At 44.2% G+C, this 24,331-nt stretch overlaps 1 protein-coding gene across 2 annotated transcripts in view; it reads left to right on the forward strand.

Annotated features, from left to right (window-relative positions):
- The window catches only part of STAC (SH3 and cysteine rich domain), a 100,743-nt gene extending 77,787 nt beyond the window's left edge, over window positions 1-22,956 (forward strand). For both annotated transcript variants that reach the window (XM_036332962.1, XM_036332963.1), the window contains exons 9-11: window positions 11,674-11,725; window positions 11,831-11,968; window positions 21,558-22,956. In XM_036332962.1, coding sequence (XP_036188855.1) covers window positions 11,674-11,725; window positions 11,831-11,968; window positions 21,558-21,656 — 289 coding nt within the window. In that variant the 3' untranslated portion in view covers window positions 21,657-22,956. The remainder of the gene's footprint in view (window positions 1-11,673; window positions 11,726-11,830; window positions 11,969-21,557) is intronic.
- Window positions 22,957-24,331: the final 1,375 nt, after the last annotated feature.

A 24,331-nucleotide genomic window follows, 5' to 3' on the forward strand; every position in this document is an offset into this window, starting at 1 on the left:
GCAAGGTGCACACTATATTGTAGATACCTTCTGTTCATAATTTGCATCTTTTCACAATAGGTTTCATTTCCTAGTTTTCTGAACAACCTCATTAACACAACCCTAACACCGTCAAAGACTCTGTCTGGCCATTGAGCACATCCCGTGAGACTTTATCTCACTGGCCCCGTGATAAGGAGGCTGTGATACCCTGTCCCTCATCTTCTGAGCAGGTTTTGCAGTTGCTGGTATGACATGTCACGGGTATGGAATTTTACCACTGACATGAAAGACATGATGCCATCCTGTGTGAGACCTCCAGTTCATTGCTGAGGATTTGTGGTCTCCTAACATTAAAGGGCCACCCAGGTTCCTCTGAGTGGAAGAGCTTGTATAGTAAGTAGATAACCTTCTGTAATTAAGGGTCTTAGACAATGTCTACCAATAACCCTTATTATCAAGCTTTATAAAGAGCTGGGGAAATGGCACTTTATGGACTGCCAGCCTAATTTATGAGCAAAATTCTTTAAAATGCTACTTGAAATACAAACTGGAGAACCTTATTCTCATCAGTATTAACATCATTATCATCCCATATTGCCTCGTGCTGAATCATCCTCTTGGCCAAGTGGGTGGGGTATGTGTGTGATGTACTTACCTATGGACATCCATTCCCACACACTCACAGTCAGATCTGCATGAACACACACACATTCATGTGCACACATTCATACACACACATCTTGAGTGCATGCTTAGCTTTTTAAAGGAATTAAATCCTGCCCAGCCAGTGTGGCTCAGTGGTTGAGCATCAGCCTATGAACCAGGAGGTCATGGTTTGATTCCTGGTCAAGGGCACATGCCTGGGTTGCAGGCTCAATCCCCAGTGTGGGGCGTGCAGGAGGCAGCCAATCAATGATTCTCTCTCATCATTTATGTTTCTATCTCTCTCTCTCCATCTCCCTTCCTCTCTGAGATCAATAAAAATATATTTTTTTAAAAAATAAGAAAGTTTTGCCCTCCATATGTACAAAGTAACCAGTCCCATTATCCTCACTGCTTTGGGGGTCAGAAGTCTGCAGAGTCTTAGAGCCATTGCTTGTTATTCACACCAACGCACCTTTAAAAAACCAATAAGAATTACTTTTATGGCTTTGCTGAGTTGATATATCACATAAGCAATCAGCAGATGTAAATAACTCCAAGTCAACACAAACCCCTAAACATCGTAAGAACTCTGAAATAAAGGATCAAGAGTAAATAAAAGACTTAAAGATTCAAATGCATATTTCAGTGGCCATATAATGCCTGTTCCAAAGAAACCATTTTGGTTTCCCACATCTAAGTCATTTTCATTTTTATTAGTTCTCCCCAAACAGATTTATATGATAATGACCATGTTTCATAAGGGAATGAGATGGAAAGAGAAAAAAAGCTTAGGAGCCAAGAAAGGGAAAGCAGGAACTACTTTTCCAAGTTTATTAAATTCTAAGAAAGACACAAATTAATTGCCACTTCAGTGTGTTGGAACACCTACATTGGGGGGGGGGGGGGGCGGGGAGGGAGCTTCAAAGAGAAACCTGTCGGCTGCTGTAACCCCAAATAAGGATTTAGATTCTTGAGTCACCAGACTCTTTCCTGGCAGCCTGGACCTCGGATTTTTCCATGGGCGCGTCTGAATGAAGCCAGGCAGCTATTTGTCTCATTAGCTAATATTCATCAGAAGCTCTGGAGACGGGATGGCCTGAATTCATCTCATTCCGATTTTTTCAAAGCACCTTAGAACTGACTTTAACCCGTGCATGGCTGTTTCCTCCACTCATCGTGAGTGAGCACCTACCCTCTGCTGGGGGAACAATGCACAGGCCCTGTGCTCAGAAAGCTCAAGTGGGCAAGGGCTGGGGTGGGTGGCAGAGGAGTAGAGAAGACGGTGCCCTTCAGCGTGGGGTCTTGTGGGTGGGGAGGCACCCAAGCAGCCTTGGGAAACCAAGGAAGACTTGGCAGGCAGGTGGCATCACAGCCATGCTCGGGCTTCCGCTTGTTAATGCGCATTCTCTCTTCACCGCAAGGAAAGGATAGGGAAGAACAGCTCACATAACAGTCCAACAGGATGACTTCCAAAGTCACCAAACGGGGAGCGGGTGCGGATGCAAACTCCATTAGAAAAAGGGGTGGAGCGCAATCATTGCCGGTTCAGGGGCGTATTTATTTAGGTAATTGCATCCATTCCAGTCTTCATTCTGAAAAGACTGTCTTAAAATTCAGTGAAGCTTAGTGAATGGACACTTAGCTGTTTGGTTCATATTTAAATGAGACGATTTATAGGTCTTTACATATGGGGGGGAGGGTAAGGTGGGAGAACTAGAACCCAGAACTCACAGGTAGAAAGTAGAGTCAGGGCTGAAACCCAGGGAGGCGGACTTGGGGTCCAACTCATCTTTCTTAACCCTAGCGTTCTATCCTGCATTGTTGTGGTAGGATTCCTCTGTGATGAGGTTGCCGATGATATTTCAATCAGCAGGTTCGGACAGTGTATTCATGTATCCTGTGTTAGCCACTCACATTACTTCTTACAAGTCTATTGTTCCGCTGGTTTATAAGACCAGGAAGTTTGTTTCTATAGATTGTGTTCATGAAAAGTCACTCCTGTTCAAGGATAATTTTTTTTTAATTAAGATGAAATCATGACTCTTATACAAATACTAGAGGCCCGGTGCACAAAAATTTGTGCACTCGGTGGGGAGGGGGGTCCCTCAGCCCGGCCTGTGCCCTCTCACAGTCTGGGACCCCTGGGGAGATAACGACCTGCTGGCTTAGGCCTGCTCCCGGGTGGCAGAGGGCAGGCCCAATCCCTAGGTGCAGCCCCTGGTCGGGCTCAGAGCAGGGCCGATTGGGGAGTTGGGGCGCCGCCCCCTGTCATGCACAGAGCAGGGCGATCGGGAGGTTGTGATGCCACCCTCAGTCACACTCAGGGTAGGGCCAATTGGGGGGTTGGGGCACCGTCCCCTGTCACACTCAAGGCAGGGTCGATGGGGAGGTTGCGGCGCCACCCCCTGTCACGCACAGAGCAGGGCCAATCAGGGGGTTGGGGCACTGCCCCCTGTCACTCACAGAGCAGGGCCCATCAGGAGGGTTGGGGCTCTGTACCCTGTCACGCACAGAGCAGGGCCCATCAGGGGGTTGGGGCACCACCCTCTATCACCCGCAGAGCAGGGCCGATCAGGGGATTGGGGCGCCGCCACTCTCACACTCAGGGCAGGGCTGATGGGGAGGTTATGGCTCTACCCCATCACACACAGAGCAGGGCCCGTGGGGGGTGGGGGGGGCGGTTGGGGTGCCGCACCCTGTCACACACAGAGCCGCAGGGCGATCAGGGGGTTGGGGAGCTCCCCCTATCAGGCACAGAGCAGGGCTGGTCAGAGGGTTGGGGCGCCTTCCCCTGTCAGGAACAGATCAAGGCCGATAGGGAGGTTGTGGCCCCACGGCCTGTCACACACAGAGCCGCAGGGCGATCAGGGGGTTTGGGCGCTGCCTCCTGTCACGCTGATCCCGGTGCCGGGAGGCCTCGCGGCTCCGCTGATCCCGGTGCTGGGAGGATATTACCCTTTTACTATATAGAGTAGAGGCCTGGTGCACGGATGGGTGCCGGCTGGTTTGCCCTGAAGGGTGTCCTGGATCAGGGTGGGGGTCCCCACTGGGGTGCCTGGCCAGCCTGGGTGAGGGGATGATGGCTGTTTGCAGCTGGTCACACACCCTTCAGGGTGGGGGTCCCCACTGGGGTGCCTGGCCAGTCTGGGTGAGGCTGAGGGCTGTTTTCAGGCTGGGGGTGACTGAAGCTCCCAACCGCTCCTTTTTTTCTTTTTCTTTTTTATTCTGGGCCAGCTTTAACTTTGAGGCTTGGCTCCAGCTCTTAGGCCTCCGCTGCTGAAAGTAGGTTTCTGGCCTTTGCTTACAATGTTGTGATCCTGCTGGCTGAAGCCCGGCAGACTAAAGCAGGTTTCTGGGGTTTTGTTTAGCTTCTATATTTGTTACATAGTTGCTTAGAGTTGCAGCTCAGAGGCCTGCAGCGGCAGGTGGGGAACGTTGGAGTCCTCCGTCACTGAAGCAAGCAAGCCTCATGTTAGTTTCAAGCTGCCTGGCTGCTGGCCGCCATCTTGGCTGGCAGTTAATTTGCATATTGCCCTGATTAGCCAATGGGAAGGGTAGCGGTCGTACGCCAATTACCATGTTTCTCTTTTATTAGATAGGATAAAATGAACACATGTCAAAGTTGCTTTTAGACTCATTCATTAATGAGAGAACCACTAATATGTCACATCTGGTTCAAAGGAGAATTCAAGCATCACACATATGTGTGCGATCCAGGGTGCTGATGTGAATTTGCAAATACATGCAACACTGGTCAGTATTCACAGGGTAATCATTGATTACATTCCACCAGACACAATTCACATGCATGTCTATGGACAGACAAGAGTCATTGGCATCATCATCAGTTTCGTACAACTTGCAGAAATGAAAAATAATAGCTCAAAGACATTGAAGGGGGGAGGATGACTTGGGAGGGTGAGCTAGACACCCAGATCAGCAATCATTTTGGCCCATTTTGAAGTCTTTCACAATTTTTCTGACCGGCCCTTGTGTTCTTTTAGCAAATCTGTTGGGTTACACAAGCAAGTAGTACTTTACAGAGGAGAAAACTATGGTTGGGATGGCTCACACTTGTTAACAAGCCATCGAACCTGCTGGAGAATATCATTAAAATAGAGATTCCTGGGCTCCATCCAAGCCTACAGAGTCAAATCCCATTTGGAAATATGTATGTTAAGTGTTTCCTAGATTCTCATTATCCTCCAGATTTGAGAACAACTGATCCAAAAATAGACAGTGGGCTAGTGGCAGACCCAAAACCAGAATGCAGGTTTCCTGAGTCTCAGGCCTGAGGTTCAGTACACTCGTTGGATTTTTGTCTCGTAACTCATGTGATGATGTCCTTTACTGTGTAAGGCCTTATACACCTGCCATAAAAGAAGAAGAGGAGAGCCCTTAAGACAGAGTAAGACAGAATAAGACTCCCTTGGTGTCTCATTTCCATTCTCTAAGTACATTACTGCTTGGCAAATGCATCAACATAATTAAAACTGAATGTAATTCTAATGCACCAATTTGATTTAAAAATAATCTTCACAGTCACCAGGACATCAAAATGCAATTAGGGCTATTTGAGGAAAGTCTCTGATGCATTTTAGGTTCTGATGCTGCAGTGTGTCAAGAAGCCCAGATCTTCCCGAATGTCACTAATGTGTTTAGCTACCTCCCTCTCACTCAAATGCCTCTTCCGATTAGGTTCTGGGGAGCGTGATCCATGACAGTTCAGGAACATTCGCCAAATCCCATCCAAACGGCCCTTTCGCTGAATGCTTTTCTTCTGAGCTGGTCTCTGAACTTGGGAAAGTGCAGGCAGTCTTATGGATACCAGGCTTCAGACAAAATCAAATTGCCTCGTTCCGGAGTTCCTTGCTACCTACCGTGTTCTCAGACTGTAAAAGGCTCTGGACCAGGACTATGGAGAATGAGAAATGGGTCTAGCAAAAAAACTAAGCAGGAGATCTAAAATTAATGGAGCCCTTTGGCAGGCTCCCTTTTCTGTTTCCCTTAGCCTGGTTTTTCCAGGACATCTGTTTTGGCTGAGTGACTATGGCTGCCGTAAGCTTCATTTGGGGTTCTTTTTGCCTAATGAATGGGAAAGGGTGAGAAATATTAAAGATCTCTCCAAGTGCCTGCAGAGAAAATAGGGCAGTTCTGATGAGTTCTCACAGGGTTGGAGTAGAACAAGAGGCAGCCTGACCTAGTGGTGCTAGAAATGGACTCAAACCCTGCCTGCTAGTGTGAGGTCTCCCTAAACCTTCTCTCTCTCGTGTGACAACGCAATATGTCATGCCCACTTCACTCAGTGAACGTCGCTGTCCCCCTCCAGGCTCTTGAGCTGTCCTCCTCAATCTGTTCAGACTCTTTACTGTACTCAGCCCCTGGGTGGTGGGCCCCCAGGCCTTCCCACACCTCTGTGGTCACTACCTAAAGCAGAGGGGCAAGAGGTAAGAGGGATGTAAAGAGAGGAAGAAGCTTTTCTGAAACTCTGAATCACCCCAAAGATTAGTGTCTAAAGTCACTTAAGACAAGGGAGTTCAAAGGCTATTTCATTAGTCAACTATTCCTGCCAAAATCTAAGAGGACACTCAATTAAAAAGTAGTAATCACTAGATCTTCTAATTTCCAAGTGAAAAATTACATTTTAGGAAGAAATTAGAATTTGTAAATCCTTATTGTATATCAGTCACAGTGCTAAAGACTTCCACATATGCACCCTCATTTAATCCACACAATGACTTTGCAAAGTAAATATAGCTCATTATCTATTTGTTGTGCATAGTATGTAATTATATAAACATAAGTGAGGTAGCTGAGTCTTTTAAAGGCATATTTTGTTTTGTTTAGAGGGTAAATTTCACATTTGTTTGTGCCCCCAGCATAGTTCTCTTTCAGCAATCACACTTACATACTAGAGGGCCGGTGCACGGATTTGAGCACATGTGGGGGTCCCTCGGCCTGGCCTGCACCCTCTTACAATCTGGGACTTCTTGGGGGATGTTGGATAGCAAGTTTTGGCCTGATCCTCAAAGGCCCAATCCAGGCAGGAGAGAGCCCAATCCTGTGCGTTGAACATCTGTCCCCTGTGGCCAGTGTGCGTCATAGGGACCAGTCAACCAGTCATTCGGTCATTCAGTTGTTCAGTCGTTCGGTCATTCAGTCGCTTAGTATATATTACCAGTTTACATTTCATTCCCCTTTAAGATTACCAACATCTTAAGGGCAGTAACTATGTCTTATCAACAATAATAGCCACCATCTATTGGAGGCTTATCTAAATGTGCTTTACAAATATTACCTCACTTAATTATCAAAAGTATTGAGGAGATAGGTACTATTATTATCTTCATTTTACAGATAAGAAAACTGATTCTTAGACAAATCTTTTCATCTCTGTACACTCAGTGCACACCCAAAGCCTAACCTGTCATGAGCATTCAATAAATACTTGTCATATCATTTCCTTCAGCCCAATAGGCAGAGATAGCAGGATAAAGGAAGATAATATCCTTTGTATTCCAAAATATGCAGTCTATCCAAAACATTAGAAAAGCACAGAAGGCCCAGAGCAGCCTGCCTTGTACTTGTGCTTCCAAAGGAGAGCCGGTGAGAGGGTTCGGGTTGTCCCAGACCGTGGGGAAGGTGTTTCTCAGAAGCAGTGACCTCAACAAGGGGGTGTCAGTATCTCCACTCCTAGGAACCTATGCTCTCCCGGGGAATGGAGAGAGCTGAGCAGGGGAGGGGAGCCCAGGACAACTCACACTCCACCCTCCAGGAGCTCCCACCCTTAGAAGACCAAACCCTCTTCATAACACGTTGCAGAAGAGTTCCCTCTAGCTGGCTGGGCTCAGCGGGCATCATTCTTATAGTCAGTGCACGCTGTGCCCTCTGCCTCCCTGAAACCAGTTTACCTGGGGATGGAAGAGATGGGTTCCTATGTCCGAGTGGAAAGCTGAGAAGTGAGGGTGGCAAAGGACTACTGAGAATGAACCCAGATAGCAACCATCAAGCTCACATGCAAATACACATGAGCACACAGACACACTCACAAAGAAACTCTGTCCTTTGCCCCACTGACCCATAATTCTATAGTTAGCTTTTGTCATCTTGTTCCTTCTCTTGTTGATGACAGTTCCCTCATCATTTCAAGACGTTCCATAAATCATGATATAACCAACCTGAGACTCTTCCTCTGAGCTTAAGACAATTTTGACTGAGCAAACCAAAAGGGAAGGCCAGCTATGGTGCCCTGACCTGTCTGCACCAAATAGGAAGCGGATGCTTTCATGGTATATGAATTGTGCTAGACTTTGTATCATGCTATGTATATAATTCTGGCTTAGAGTACAGGCAGAATTGGTACCTCAGCTGAGGATGCTCTGATTAAATTAAGCTAAGGTAAATTTTTTTACGTATTTGGGGCCTGATAGATTCATCCCCAAGAATTTGGAAATAAAGATAGATTTAAATTATAAAATCTACACATAATAGACCAGGAACATCAGGTCACCTGAAAGAAAGAGAATGGCTGTTAGATCACAGCTGGACTTACTTCAGACATGTTTGAAATGTGATAACCTGAAATGAGAAAGAATTGTTCCCTAGGATGGGGCTTGGTCAGCCATCGAAGCATGAAACAATTGGAGGCAGAGAGTCATGCACTGGCAGTGTCCATCCTAGGACCAATCAGCACAAGGAGAATTTTAGGCATTAGGTTTCCATTGTTTTGGGGAAAATGGCAAGGCTCCCCCCGTGTAGAGCAGGTGGGCAGAATGCTTGGATTTAGTTCTCTTTTTTTATTGGTTGAGAGAGAGAGAGAGAGAGAGAGAGAGAGAGAGAGAGAGAGAGAGAGACATCAATGTGAGAGCAAAACATCAATCAGCTGCCTCCTGCACACCCCCTTCTGGGGATCAAGCCCTCAACCCAGGCATGTGCCCTGACTGGGAATCAAACCTGCAACTTTTTGGTGCATGGGACGACAACCAACCAACTGACCACACTTGCCAGGGCTGGATTTAGTTCTTTGATGGCAATGCATAGCACCCAACACCACGGGAAGGAGAAGAGAACTGGTTTGAGAAGGGCTGCCAAAAGGGCCACATGGGCTAGCACCTTGGAGTCAGGTAACAGCAGGCTGGAGCTGTAGGGCCAGTACCTGGGGTGAGCTAGGTTTCCCAGGCTACCTGTGAATTAGCTCATTTGAATAAGTTCACAGGTTCCAAGGCACAAAAGCAGTAACTAGTTGTCTGGTATGTGGCCCTGGAGCAATTCGGGCTGGGGCTGGTGCCTAGTGGCTGGAGTTTGTGAGCTTGAAGGGAATTGGTTGGGATGTTGACTTAATCGGCTCTTAAGGGAAACTCTCTAGTCTCTACCCAGAGTTTCAAAACTGGGTCAAGACACATTTAAAAAATAAATGTAAAACATTATATGACACAAAGTGGTTTTATTTTGCATGCCTACTCAGACCCATCGCCTGGAGCCCAGTGGAAAAGGATTCTGAGTGCAGGCTCAGCAGGGAGCATCCTGAGATGGATGGGTGAGGCAAGGTAGGAGTATGGGCAGCACAACTCCCACAGCTGACCGAGATGCAGAGAGCTGCCGTCTTGGATTCCAGGGCTGCCCTAGAGCAAGAGCCTCCCTACAGTGAAAAAGAGGCATTAGCTGTCTTCACCAGATGACTAGAGCAGGGACTGATCGCAGGCGTCTACTCATTCTTTATGACTGCATCTCGTTCATTTTCTTCATTGCCCTTAAGACCATTTGCAATTATGTATGCACATTCTATACTTATTATTTATATATTTATTGTTTCACTATATATTTGTGTGTTTATTATTCATCTTCTCACTAGAATATTAGCTCCAGTGGGGACTTACTTGATTCACCAGAGTATAGCCCGTGCCTAGTAAAACGGCTCTTTCGGAGTTGGCATTCTAGAATATTTGTTGAACGAGTCGATGAATAAATAAATGAAACAGCCCTACCTGGTTTGGCTCAGTGGATAGAGCATCGTCGGCCTGCTAACTGAAAGGTCCCAAGTTCAATTCTGGTCAAGGGCACATGCCCAGGTTGTGGGTTCGATCCCCAGTGGGGGACTTGCAGGAGGCAGCCAATCTATGATTCTCTCTGATCATGGATGTTTCTATCTCTCTCTCCCTCTTCCTTCCTCTCTGAAATCAATAAAAATATATTTTAAAAAATAAAATAAATGAAACAATAAATGGATGAATGTAACTCTCCTTACTCACCAAGCAATTTATTTTTATTCTGGTGGAGTTCTTTTTAAGGAAAAAAACAATCCCCATTACAGTGTCAGGAGTATGTCTGGTATTTCTCATAAAATTATAGCTTGTATCCAGGGAGTGCCTTATTCGTGTTTAGTTAACATGGCTCGTGCACACAGGGCCAGTCCACCTCTGGGCACAGAGAGGCTCTAGCTAGACTAGAAAAATAGAGGTTGGATTTAGCAGGATCCTCTTCCACCCTTAGGAAAAGGTGCCCCCTCCCACCTCCAGTTTTATTTTCTACTTACAATTTCTACCAAACCATCAGCAATGTCTTTGAAGTTGATACTAACACATGGTTTCTCAGGTTATTAGGTTAAATAAAATCTGCTGGAGCTAGAAAGATTTTTCTGCATCGACTTTCATCCTTGCTGCTTAATTAAATCCCTCACCTGGGAAAAGAGTAATTTTCAGCCATCTTGCGTTCTGTGGCATCAGCATGAAACTGTGACTTTTGAAATACCAAAATGCCAGTTGTGTTTAATGTTTCAGGGGCAATAGCCTGTTCTATTTGGAATCCCCTACAGAGATAGATATTAACTGATGATTGAAAATGACAGCAGAGGAGATTGAATCAGAAGAGCAAAATGAGCACACAAATCTACTTCCCCTCTTTCTACAATTCCTAAAAATGTCAGAAAATATATTTTTTTTAAAGAGTACATCCATACCGGTACTAGGAAACAAGAAATAATGCTATCGGAGGCCCAAAAATGGGAGTTTCCTGGCAGCCTAGGATATAGAATTGAGCTGAAAACAATGAATATGCCAGAGACCAAGGAATGCTCAGGGGGAAAAAAAACAACTTTAAATGTAAGAGCACAAAGAGACACTGAACTCAGCAAGTTTACTGAAGAGCATGAGTTGTCTCTGGTGGCTTGTATCTCCACCCCAACCTGCGTTCATGCCCTTTGTCGTGAGACTTTGCAATTCCTCTTACCACCGAGGTGGTACCTATTACCCTATCCCTTGAGTCTGGAATGGCCTCATGACTTGCTTTGCCCAATAGAAATGACAATGCATAGAGGGAAGTAAAACATACATCCACACGCTCAAACACACATGCAGATGTGAAAATCAAACAAGAAGTGGCAAATCACGACCACATCAACAAAAACATGTAAGTCTTCAGTTAAACTCAAGTAATTCTTGATGAATGACATAGTGTGTATGCGCACGCACACGTCTAGAACAAAATTCCAAATTATGCCAGCATAAAAGGTGGCAGGCCAGGAAAGTAGAGCAAAAGTATAATAGGTTTTAAGAAGGTACTGAGAAAATATAATGACTAATTTTAGATGTCACTACTAAACAAAAGAAAACTCAAAATAGATACACTAGTACCTACTCACATATAAAGGTAAGTGTATGGGAAGGATCTAGGAGGAAACACAGGAAACCATTGACAGTGGTCACCTCTGGCCAATGCAAGGAGATTATAAGGCAGAATATGAAGGTCAACTTGCACCTTGAAACTTATCAACATCCAAATTTTGGAGTTTTTAACGATGCAAATATGATTATTTTTGTATAAAAATAAAGCTAAGAATTATTTTTTAATACAGCTATAAAATTTTACTTGCTTTCAATATGTAACAAAGCTATTTTCATGAGTGGGAAGAACTGGTAAAAGTCATGTTTACTTTGTTCCTGTGTATTTTAGGATCATTTGTATCAATGAAAATGTTGCTTCCAACTTCTAAGTAGCATTTTTTTTTGTTTTATCTGCTTTCTCACCCAACTCATTCACTTTGCATTCTAGACCAGGAGACATGATCACTCTTCTAGAAGACTCCAATGAAGACTGGTGGAAAGTACGTATTTCTCTTTCATTAAAAAAAAAAAAGAATCATTTGGTTACTGTCACTGCAATGAATGCTATAATTACAATGAATTGTGGATACATGTCTCCTTTTCAGGGGAAAATTCAAGACAGGATTGGCTTCTTTCCAGCCAACTTTGTTCAGAGAGTACAACAGAATGAGAAGATTTTCAGATGTGTTAGGACCTTCATTGGGTGTAAGGAACAGGGGCAGATCACACTGAAAGAGAATCAGGTGAGTAATATTGAGTCTGACCAAAATAGAGTAACAGCCATCTACAAATCTGAATGAGCAGGTCATATTCCAAGTCTTCACCTTGAGAAAAGATATACTCACTCCAACCATATGAGTGCAGTAGGATCTCAACATGCAAAACCAAAATGTTAGGAAGCTGACTGGGTGGTGTCTGTCCACAAGAGGAAATGTACGTAACATCATGGCAGCAGGATGAGGACGTCTGGTCCCCATGCTTTTCTCTGAGGATCACTAGTCTCTGATGTGGGCAGCTACTCCAGTTTGGGCTCTGTGCTGGTCTCCATTAATGTGTGGTTCACTTTTCATGGTCTCCTGGGGATATTTGGCTGTTACTTGGGGCTGTGTTGCATAGTTCACTGCATTTGCTTTCAGTCATAAAGACCCCCTCGTAAGTCTCCTTGTGCAGATTCCAAGCCTCTGCCTGCTCCCTGGAAACCATGACACTCCCTAACCAGGGACTGTCTCAGGCCCAGGCCCTGGATATCGCCCTACATCGAATGTAGAGATGAATGTGGGGTTCACTGTGATGACGTCGATTTCCTGAGAAGTGAGGCAGGAAGCAGGAACCCCCTGTACCTGTATGACTTCAGCCTCCTTGCTTCATGCTCCCCCATTTCCTCCTGGAATGTCGACAGAGACAAAGAGACAAGACAGGCACAGCTGAGCCCTCCGTCCAGCAGAGAGAGGCTTTCCTCCTGCCCCCTCTCCTCTGACTGCAACTCCCCTCCTGTCATGTCCTCACTATAGAGCAAAATAGTATGTGCAGGCCTTCATGTTTGCTCTTGATGTATTTGGGGATACTTTCAGAAATTAGACATGAGAAATTTATTTTCTCTCTTAATAAAGTCTCATTGGAATCCAGACCCAGATCCCGCTCATCACTCTCCCAAGGTAAACCCAAAGGGAGAAGTGAAAATGGGGCCTGATGCCATGTTTTGATTATTGGAAAAATAGTGAATCTGAAGGGACTTCGGGGCCTGAAAGTCCTCTCCACCACAGCCCCAGCACTGCCACCACTGCCACCCAGGCCCGTCCGAATCTCAGGACCCCACAGCACCAGGTGGCCCATAGAGGACGATGGGCCAGGAAGGAGTGTGGGAAAACTGGCATAGGAAACAAGGTAGCCTGATGCCTCCCAGAGGGGCCAGAAAGGAGAAGCCTTAAGAGACAATGATAGACCCCCTGGGACATTTCCAATCAGACCGTCTCCCTTTGCAGAACTGAGGGCAGACCTAAGAGAGGGGATCGAAACCTTCAAATACTGTGTCACCATTTTAAATGGTGGTTTTATAAACAGCCAAGGAGTAAGTGAAGTATTAATGATACAAGGGTGGTGAAAAAGTAAGACAAACAAAAGGGAAAAGAGAAAACATTGGAAGGTTTGTTGAAGGGTTTTTCCTTTGCATTTAAATTACTTTCATGGAGTAAAGTTTTAAAAACTAACTTTTAAAAGAAGCAAAGTTAAAAATACTCCATCTTATCTTCTGAATCCAATGATGTAAAAGTACACAGGGTTGCTGTGATTTTTCTGGCCCTCAGTTTTGCACGTGCTCAGGCCACACTGACACACACACACACACACACACACACATACACACACACACTCACACAGCACACCACCACATCCCACCATTACTGCATCTAATTGCAGTAGTTGTTGCTGACAGAAATGCAACATTCCATGGTTGAATGGCAATCTGTGGGGTTGGGTAGGGCATACTTAGACACTAGAGGCCCGATGCACGAAATTCATGCAAGAGTAGGCCTTCCTTCCCCCGGCTGCCAGCCAGCTTCCCTCCTGCACCCGGGACCCAGGCTTTTCTCGCAGCCCCAGCTTGTCCGGAAGGACGTCTGATCTAATTAGCATATTACACTTTTATTATTATAGATGTTTAAGACACAACACAGCTTTCAGCCTGAACCTAGAACCACATAGATCTGCCTGTAATTCTGTAGGAAAGTAACATAACCCCTGATAGGTGCCCAGCCTGGTGTTTCTTAAGGTGTGGTCTTTGGACCACCTGACTCAGAATCACCTGGGAGCTTGCTGAATATGCAGATTCCTGACTCCACCCTAGACCTATTGAAGGAGAACCTTTCAGGGTAAAAAGCAGAGAATCAGTCTCTTTTACAGACTCCCCAAGTGTTCTGATCAAAGTTAATGGTTGAGAATGACCTTTATTTTCATTGCCTCACTTTAAGTCCTATTATAGCTCTGTGAGAACTGAAGGCATTTTTATTTCCAATTACATACTCATCAACAAAAGCCACTGAGGTCTCTTTATCGCTACATAAATTCTCTATTTTCAAAGTTTGTCAGTGTGTCAACCAATTTCAGGGTCAGCCACTTGAAAGAAAATTTACATTTTTAAAAAATATGTTTTTATTGATTTTTAGAGAGAGAGGAAGAGAGAGGAATAAAGAGATAGAAACATCCATGAGAGAGAAACATCATCTTGCACGTCCCCTACTGGGGATGGATCCAGCAGCCCGGATGTGTGCCCTGACTGGCAATGGAACTGCAACCGCTTGGTTCCTGGGTTGACACTCAACCACTGAGCCACACTGGCCGGGCCAAAATTTACATTTTACAAATCTGTTATTGAGAAAAAAACTTAAATTTGTCTGCACTTTAGTATCCTAAATTATTTTAGCTATAAAATTTCAAAGCCTGCTTGTTAATGGAGGTGAGTACAATGTAGTAACAAGAACATGGAATCCAGTGTCACACCAAAATGGATCCATATTCTATGTGGTTTTGGCAGAGTCACCTGTGAATATCAACATTCCCATCTGTACAATGGGTATAGTAGCATCTCCCTCCTGACTTGCAGTGAGGGTTAAATGTTATCACCTGTATAAAGTCCCAGCACAGTGCCTGACCAGGGTGGAAGCTTAGTAAAGTTATTTCCTTTCCTGCCATCATCACTCAGAGTTAAGCCTAAATAGGGAATTCATCTGCAGTGGAAATGTCGCCTAAAATTACCTATTAAGCATCCAAAAATAGCCAGTATGATATTTATAGCCCTAAAAATATAAAGAGACAAAAACTCCTTAGCAGAGATATAGAAGAAATTTGATTCTGAAAATAAATGCATCTCTGATTAAATCATGTTTCTGCCTCTGGGGTAAATTTGTCTCAAAGTCATTATATTATTTTTTCAAAAAGCCTCTGTTTCCAAATCGAATTAAGTTACCCTTTTGTTGTGAACACAACTAGAGTCTGCCATGACATGAGTATGTTTTCTTCATTTTTGAAATTTTAAGAGTATCCTTATTAAACCAACTTTAAGCACCATAAACGTATTTTTAGTTCATTCCACAGCCTGTCATCCCTATAAAACTGTTTTCATTGATTCTTTGTGTTCTATAAAGCTTTATATAAATAAAAATATTTTAGATTATAAAACTAGACTGCATTTATTGTGGAGAAAAACTGGAAAAGTATAAAGAAGAAAATCAAGATCACAAGTAAATCACCCGATCTACTATTATTAACATAAGCACTTTGGTATATTTCCTACCAAACTTTTCTTCTAATTTATATTTTGATATTATATTCTGTTTAGTTCCCAACTAATTTTTTAAACTTAGTCACTAACTGTTTATGCAAACACAGTTGTTGTTTTTTTACAAATTGTATAACAAACATGTCAAATCAGAAGTTGATAAATCCATTGATCAAATCTGGCCTGGCTTTTAAATAAAGTTTATTATGACCAAGTTTATTAAAACATAGCCTCATGCATATATATAATCTGATACTGCTTTCACACTACAATGGTTGAGTTGGGTCATTACAACAGAGACCATATGGCCTGAAAAGCCTAAAATATTTACTATTTGGTCCTTTACAGAAAAAGTTAGTGGACCCCTAATCTAGGTGTACAAGTATCTAAGTATTCTATTGTTGGATGTTTAGAGTTTTTATTTGTTTAACTGCTATTGATAACTACAATAAACATCTTTACACCTAAATCTTTCTCCATACCTCTGACTACTTCCTAAGGATATACTTTAGAGCTTATAGGAAAACGTATAAAAGATTTTTACAATTCTTGATACATTCTACAAAATCGCCTCTAAAAAGGTTGGGCTGATTTATACCCACATCAACTGTTTATGAGAATATTCAGGTCACCACATCCTTGCCAGAATTGAACATTAGTACTTTTTATATCACTTGGTAGATGAATAATATTTCATGTTGATCTGCATTTCCAGGATAGTTAGAGAGGTTGAAATGTTATCACTATGTATTAGGCATTATATTTCTTTTACAGAATAATCGATTTGAGTACTTTACCTATTTTCTTGCACTATTGAAAAAATTTCCTCTCTTTCAAGAATATTTACAACTGGTTTACCACATGTGGCCAGCATTTTCTTATTTATCATTTGGCCTTTAATCTTAACGCTTCTCCCTTCAGAAACTTAGTAATTCTTTGATTGAACCATCTCCATTTTATCATATTTCCCTTCAAGTGTTAATCTCTGTATCGCTTTCTACTTTATCACTCTCCAATTCTTCCTAAGAGAACATTTCAAGAGACCTGCTTCACTTTAATTTTCTGAAGTTTCAATTCAGTCCTTCATTGCTTCTCACACAGATTTTAATTTAGTGATCATTTCCTTATAGTGTTTTCTTCTCAATTAGCCCCCTTTCTTCTGCAACATGTTCTCTTTACATCTCATTACATCATTCTTAACATCAAGAGATTCTTTCCTTAAAACAACGAGGCTAAGTCTTCCTTCAACCTACTCTACCCACTTATTCTTTCAGACATATGCACATATTTTCTGCAATATTTTCTTATGTTTCATAGTAACAGCCTTGATCCATTTATCTTGTGGTAAGCGGAACAACAGCCTCTTGTCCTAATCCTGAAAACTTTGAGCATGTTGCCTTAGCATGGCAAGAAGGACTTGCAGATGTGGTTAACTTTAGGATCTTGAGCTGGGAAATTATCCTGTATTATCTAGATAAGCTCACTGTAACCACAGGAGTCCTTATGAGAGGAGGACAGGAGGGTCAGAGTCAGATAAGTAGGCATGGCGACGGAAGCAGAGGTCAGAGAGAGAAATTGGAAAAAGTTATGCTGCTAGCCTTGAAGATGGAAGAAGGGGCCAGGAGCCAAGGCATATGGGTGGCCTCGAATAGCCGAGGGCAAGGAAACAGATTCTTTCTTACAGCCTCCCAAAGAAATGCAGCCCTATTGACACCTTGATTTTAGGACTTCTGATCTCCAGAACTGCAAGAAAATAAATGTGTTCTATCAAGTCACCAAATTTATTACAGCAGCCATAGGAAACTAATGCAAAGGGGACTTTGCAGGTAGATTAAGGTTATGGACCTGTGATGGGCAATATCTTAGATTGTTTTGGTTGGCCAAATCTAATCATTTGCACCCTTAACAGCAGTGACATGTATCTGACTAGAGTCAGAGATGCCGAAAAAGAGGGCCAAAGAGAGATGAGATCAGAGATTAATTGTAAAGAGGACTCAACCCACCCATACTGGATTCGAAGATGTAGGACTAAGCCACAAGGTAGGGAATACAGGTGGCATTTGAAGTTGACAGTCAGCAAGAAAGCAGGCACCTCAGTCCTGCAACCCCACGGAACTGAATTTGGCAACAACCTAAGTGAGCCTGAAATTGGATTCTCTCCTAGGGAAACAGAAAGGAAAGAGAAGAATAGGGCCCCGTTGACTTCTGGATTTTGGCCTTGTGAAACCCAGAGCAGAGAAAACTAGCCACGCCCACCAGACAGCAGACCTACAGAACTGTGAGATAATAAAGTATGCCGTTTAAAGCCACTAAGTGTGTAGTCATTTGTTACAACCATAGCAAACTAATACACATCTCGGGTTACAAAACCCAAATTGAGTCAAGCTCAGAAGGTATATTTTACTCGTATAATAAGAGATCTGGATTCAGGGAACTTCTTGGATTCCATGGTCAAGCTTCAGATTTTTCTACGTTTATGCTCTGCCACTGTTGCGATATTAGCCACCTCCCCTCGTGGCCATAGATGGCTGCAGCCACTCCCAGCATCCCTTCCAGATGAGGAGAGAGATTTTCTTCCTAATCCATCTCTTTTAAGAGGAAAACACACTTTCCCATCCTGGTTCATTGGCCGGAGCCACTAAGAGAAACACTAGCCAGGAGAGTAGAAGCAGACTTGCACCAATTAGGATTTACCTGAATCATGTTGCAGAGATAAAGACAACAGAACAAAAGTCGGAACTCGGCTGTGTGGGAAAAGAGCAGAAAGTACTGTAGATGTCAACCAACAGCCTCAAGCCATTTACTTCTCCTAGAACAAGGAGTGATCAGTGCAGAGCTGAGCTTTCCCAGTGGAAAAGATGAGTGGATCAGTGTGGGTCCAGCTCAGGGTCCACTCAGGTGTACTCAGGTCGACTCAGTTGGAGGAGCAGGTAATTATGCATGACTCATACTGACTTCCGGCACCTGAGAAGCACTTATCTAATGTTGGTCTGCTAGGTTGAGTTAGGATTTGCTTCTTTCGCCATTGCTTTTTCCCCCCAACATTCTGAACTCCTGGCGTACATAAAAACCACTTTCAGCTTTGTCTGTTACCCCCATAGTCTTTCTGTCTCCATTCCCACCCACTGTGTTTTATTTGTTGGGACCTTAACTCCCAGGAGACACTTGTGCCACCTCTATCTAATTTGCCCTACTTCCTGTCATTTCCTTTTCTAAGAGGTCCATAGCTTCTGATAATGTAGAAAGAAAAGCATTGATTGGGAGGAGTAGAGTTCCTAATAATAGAGAAATGGCTGCCCAGTTTTCAGCTCTGGGCAGCTGCTGAATCTGTGACCCTGAGACTGACCTTGGAGGAGGAGGTCTCTTTTAGGCTGGTAGATTTATCCTTGACACAGCAGCACAACTTGCTTCAGTCATCAACTGAGTTCAGCACCAAAGGTCTTAAAGAAATTCCAATCAGCTTCTGAATGGCCATCAGTCTTGGCATTTAGTGTTATGACCCTTCTTCTCTACCTCCAACCCTGTATCTTTTCATAGGTGTTTTGAGAGGAGGACTCAATCCAAGAGGCCAGGCAAAAAAAAATATTTTTAAATAAAATGATTGCTCATCTATGAGTGGCAATCATTTTAATGTTAATGAGTTTGGAGACATGCAGGGGACAACCTTAAATGGTATTAAGTACATGTGATCCCAGAAGACTTCGGGATTTTAACCAGATAGGGCCAAATGGGGCTGAGCCAATAGAGGCACTTGACCATTATGCAACAGAATTTGAGGCAACAGAGGAGAAGAAGCAGAGGGCCAGGGAGTGAGTCAGCAAGCAGATATCAAGTTGAGATAAGAGTGTGAAAAATCCAGCCCACCCCATTGTCTTTAAGAACTAGGGGGAGTGAGAACAGGTGAGTGGTAGAGCTACAAATGCACCAACTGGAGCAGAAGCATGGTGTTAACGTAGTAATACTATAGACTAAGAGGCCAAAGAGTGAATGCTAAGTGTTGAAGATTAACTATGAAGCTGAATTTGTACCCCAGCAAAGAGTCTAGGCTCTGGGGCATGAGATCAGGGAAGAAATGAGGTAAATCTTTAAGATAGAAAATGATAACTTGTATTTGTTTTATATTAGAAAGGAAAAGTCTCCGAGGGATGCTGCGGGGCTGGCTATAGCTGGGCTTGGTAGTTAGCTAACTGCTGGGCTGGCTGAAGATGGAATACTGAGTATGTGAGGTGCCTCTGCTCTGTATATGCTGTGCCCACCTTGGTGTTGAGATGCCCAGCTTACCACAGCTACACATGATGCAGCAAAGTCAAGTCCACACCATTGTCAACGAGCCAAGTGGACAGGTCAGGATAGGTCAGCAGTGGGAAGGAAACTGGTTCAGTCTTTGGAAGTCTTTGGCTGTAAAGAGGGAGGGGATATGGAGAGAGGAAGGAAGGAAGAGAATGAAAAAGGAGACACAGAAGGATGACAACAGGTAGCAAAAGAAATAGAGGGGAGAGGGAAGGAATGGAAAAAGAACTGCTTTAAATAAATCTGATCCTCTCCTTTCTCCACTTAAAATCCTTTAACACCCAACTGTTGATTGATGCCAACGTTCATTTTTGCCTTTTTCCCATGCTGCAGAGTCCTGATTTTTTGTTTTCTTGTCCATCTGTATCTTCTATGACTCAGGTAAATCCTAACTGAACTGATTGAATGGGTCCTATTCTCCTTCCTGGTGATTATGTTGGTGGTTGTCTTGTGACCCAGGTCCAGTCAGTGAGATTGGTCAGAAGGTCAGCTAAGGGACTTAGCAGGCTTAGCATGGCTGCATGTCCCCACATGCCTGGCCCCGGCAGCCTCTCTGGCTTTATCTCACACCATTCGCCACCTCCATCTCTGGCTGCATTGTTCTAGCTAGTCATTCCAAGGTGCCACAAAGTTACCCGCTAGGTTAGATCAGATTGCCATGTATTTTCACATCAGCACCTTTTTCTTTACTCATTAATCATTCAAAAATATTAGTTACTTAAGCTGTCAGTCAAGTTTTACGAAGTGTTGTTCACTGGATGATCAGTGACTAACACAGGCATGGTCCTTGCACTCAACATGCACAGAATTACTCAATGAAATGTCTTTCTTCCCAGTTCTGCTCAATAAACAATATGAGAGCAGGAGTCTGTCTTCACTAATTTCCAAGCTTCTGGAATGGTATCTAGCACATAGTAGGTTCCCAATAAAAATTTGTTGATTGAATGCAGAAAGCAGGGAATAAGACAGGTTCCTTAGACAATTGAGGGATCTCTGACGTGGCCTAATGAGTTAAATATTTGCTAGGATAATAAGCCATCCAGCTTGTCTGGGACCGAGGCATTTTCCAGGATATGGGACGTCCAGTGCTAAAATTGAGAAAGTCCCGGGCAAACCAAAACAAGTTTGTCACCCTATTTGTGACCCTTCAACCCAAAGGAGCTCCTCTGGTTCTCCCTCAGCTCCCACCCCTTTCTACTCACAATGAATCTTCTGAGCTGGTCTTTCCATTCCACCTCTAAATGAAAGGAAAGTTCCCAGCTCTGCCACTGCTTCCTAAAATGGTAGATTCTCAAGCTTTTCTTGATCCTCATTCATCAAGCTGAATCTCAGAAAGTATTCAATCCCTGGACTAGTTCCAAACCCAGGGTTCTGCCTAATTTTAAAAAAAAAAATTATTGTTTTGAGAGAGAGAGAGAGAGAGAGAGAGAGAGAGGCAGAACAAGAGAGAGGAAAAAAAAATTAGAGAAAAACATCTATTGTTGTTCCACCTATTTATGCATTCATTGGTTGATTCTTAGATATGCCCTGACCAGGGATCCGAACCTGCAACCTTGGCGTATCAGAACAATACTCTACCAAACTGAGCTGCCTGGCCAGGGCTGCCTAATGATTAATCAAACCTTTTCTCACAGAGCCACAACTTCCCACCCTCACACTGCTCTCTCTTTTCCAATTCAATGCCCCGCTGACCTCCGTCAGCAGTGATTCCGGTGTAGGTTCTAGCTTCTTTCTTGTTGACACTTGTTTTCTCTTTCCTTGGCACTCAGATCTGCCTGACTTCTGAAGAAGAACAGGACGGCTTCATCAGAGTCCTCAGTGGAAAGAAGAGAGGCCTTGTCCCCCTGGATGTCCTAGAAAATGTCTGATTGCGGGCCCCTCCTCCTTTTGCGGTAGGCAAGCCCTGCTGCGATGCCTCATCTCACACTGTGTCAACCCAGAGGAGCTGTCGCAATGGCCCGGCCACCCAGGAAACAGGGAGACCAGACTCAAGGATCTGAGACTGTGGAGTATCAGCCACAAGACAGAGTGTCCATTGCGCAGCATATCCTGGCTGCCCAAGGTGGGGATGAGGCCGAGAGAGCCACTGGCAAAGCTGAGGTCCCTACCTGGTGGCAGTAGCAGGACAGCAACCACAGCTGTTCCCCAGGACCCAACTCCCTCCCTGCCCATGTGGTGTAAGTTAACCCACTGAAGTGTACTCCAGTTTGCAGTGTGGCCCCAGTGTGAGGTTCAGGTCCATGTAGTCAAGTGTGATTTGGATTCCAGACCTTTGTCCTCAATACCAACCAATGAGCACCATCACATTTGAGACCCCAAGCAGTCCCTCTGCAGAGCACCAGGAAGTCCCACTTCCTAGCTCCCAACATTCCAGGGTTCCCCAGGACCCCTCACTTTGTGGTTGTGCTGTCTCTTCTGGGTCCTAGAGGTGTGCATTACATGTGAGAGCCAAGTTGATGTGTCACCAACTACAAAGACCTGACCTGCTCAAAGATGGCTGACAGGCAGTCTCCCCTGCTGCTCTAGGGACCGACAGGTGACAGCAGGACAGGAGGCCTGAACTCAAAGGGCAAAGTAGGGATAGAGTAGGGAAAGGGGCCCTTATTTATTGAAGATTATACAGCCCTTTCCATAATGAAGTCCTTTCCCCAAGGAGATGGAGCTGGGGAAGAGAATGTGGCAGAAAGCTTTCTCCATGCAGAGCTTCACTTTCATTGTATGTCTTCTGTGTTAGGGGAACATTTCCCATCATGCCATTTTGTGGGACTCCCGCTTGGAGGGCTGAGTCCACCTTGCAAAGGACCAGAAACATGGAAGGGATCCAATAGCATCTTAGGAGAAAATTAGACAAGTTGGAATCCATTCTTCTTTAGGGCAGTATATTCTACCCTAGCAGAGGGCAAATGGAAAAGAATCCTGAGTCCTTCAGCCTCTGAACGCAGAGGAAGGTGGGGCCTATTTAGCATCAACTAGGGGAGTCTCTGTTACTCTGTACTTGTACTAATGTTTACAAGAATGCAATATACTGTGATGCCTTCCTCCTCATTCCAACGTGCATCCCATTCCTCTTTAATATGGTTAAGCTTCACAATGACCTTGGAATCAATGTCAGTTTGATGTATTTTGGTGCAGAGCAATAAAGCATTAGAACAATTGGTTTTAAAAAGACTTAAGTGGCTGCATCCTGTGCATGTAAGCATCATTGGGAAACCAAAGCTTCATCCGTCTCCATGTACTTCTTTCGTTACTGCTCAGCATGAAGTTGGGAGAGGAAATTGGGTGGCTGCTGGTTTCACAGTACTTTGGATGCCTTACTCTTGTTTTCAAGCCAGCCCCCCTCTCTGATACAACATGTAAAACCGAGTGTATAGAGTTGGGCGGGTTCTTTGAGAGCCAGGGTGGATAATATGACTGCCGTTCTGTAACATAGAATGCCAGGTACCAACGCTCTTTGCCTCTAATTCAATATTCCATTTAATAAAAACAAACACGTTGGCTGGAAGGAGCATAGAAAACATGTGTCCTGATCTCTTCTTTCTGGTAGAATATCCACTGAAGCCCTTTGGTAAGGGGGTGTCACATCCTATGCAAATTTGCATTTAAAAGTCAGTTTGGCCCGGCCAGCATGGCTCAGTGGTTGAGCATTGACCTATAATCCAGGAGGTCACGATTCGATTTCCAGTCGGGGCATATGCCTGGATTTCAGGCTCCATCCGCAGTGTGGAGCATGCAGGAGGCAGTCAAGCAATGATTCTCTCTCATCATTGATGTTTCTCTCTCCCTCTCCCTCTTCCTTCCTCTTTGAAGTCAATAAAAAATATATTTAAAATAAAATAAAATGAAAAGTCAGTTTGTCCTTTGAAGAGGAGGCTGTGATAGGCAGCCTCTAAAGTGGTCCCCCGATGAACAATCCCTGCTTCCCAACAGTGTTGCCTCTGTGTAGCCCACGGCCACACTGAGTCAGGGCTGGTCTTACGAGACCAACAGAACACAGCGGAGGTGATATTGCAGGGCATGTGGGGCTGGGTCCAAGAGTCCTTGCAGCTTCTGCCTCGACCTTGTGGAAAATTCACCTGGGGGATCCTGAGCCACCATGTATGTTTGTCTACTCTGAGGCCACCATGCAGGTGGGGCCAGTGGAGAGACCACACGCTTCTGCAGTAGGTCACTCAATCCATTTTTGAGTGACTTTTTTAAATACAAAAATACATAACTGGAACAGGGACTTTGTAATTTGAGCCAATGCTAGAAAGAAGACATACTTTCAGCAAAATGAGGCCCAAAAGTTTTTGCAAACATCAAGATATCTCCAAATGCAAGATATCTACGTAGTGTGCCTTAGAGGTCTGGTCACCCAGATATTAGAGAAAAAGGCAGTGTTCCTCACAGCACAGACTGCCACAGATGCTTACAGAGAGAGAGAGAGAGAGAGAGAGAGAGAGAGAGAGAGAGAGAGAGAGAGAGAGAGAGAGAGAGATTGACTTTAGGAGCCACAGCATTTTTTCTCCTGCCTGTCTGCAGAAATAGCTAGAACAAGGATAGC

Source organism: Myotis myotis, unplaced genomic scaffold (assembly GCF_014108235.1).
Source record: "Myotis myotis isolate mMyoMyo1 unplaced genomic scaffold, mMyoMyo1.p scaffold_m19_p_13, whole genome shotgun sequence".
Taxonomy (NCBI): domain Eukaryota; kingdom Metazoa; phylum Chordata; class Mammalia; order Chiroptera; family Vespertilionidae; genus Myotis; species Myotis myotis.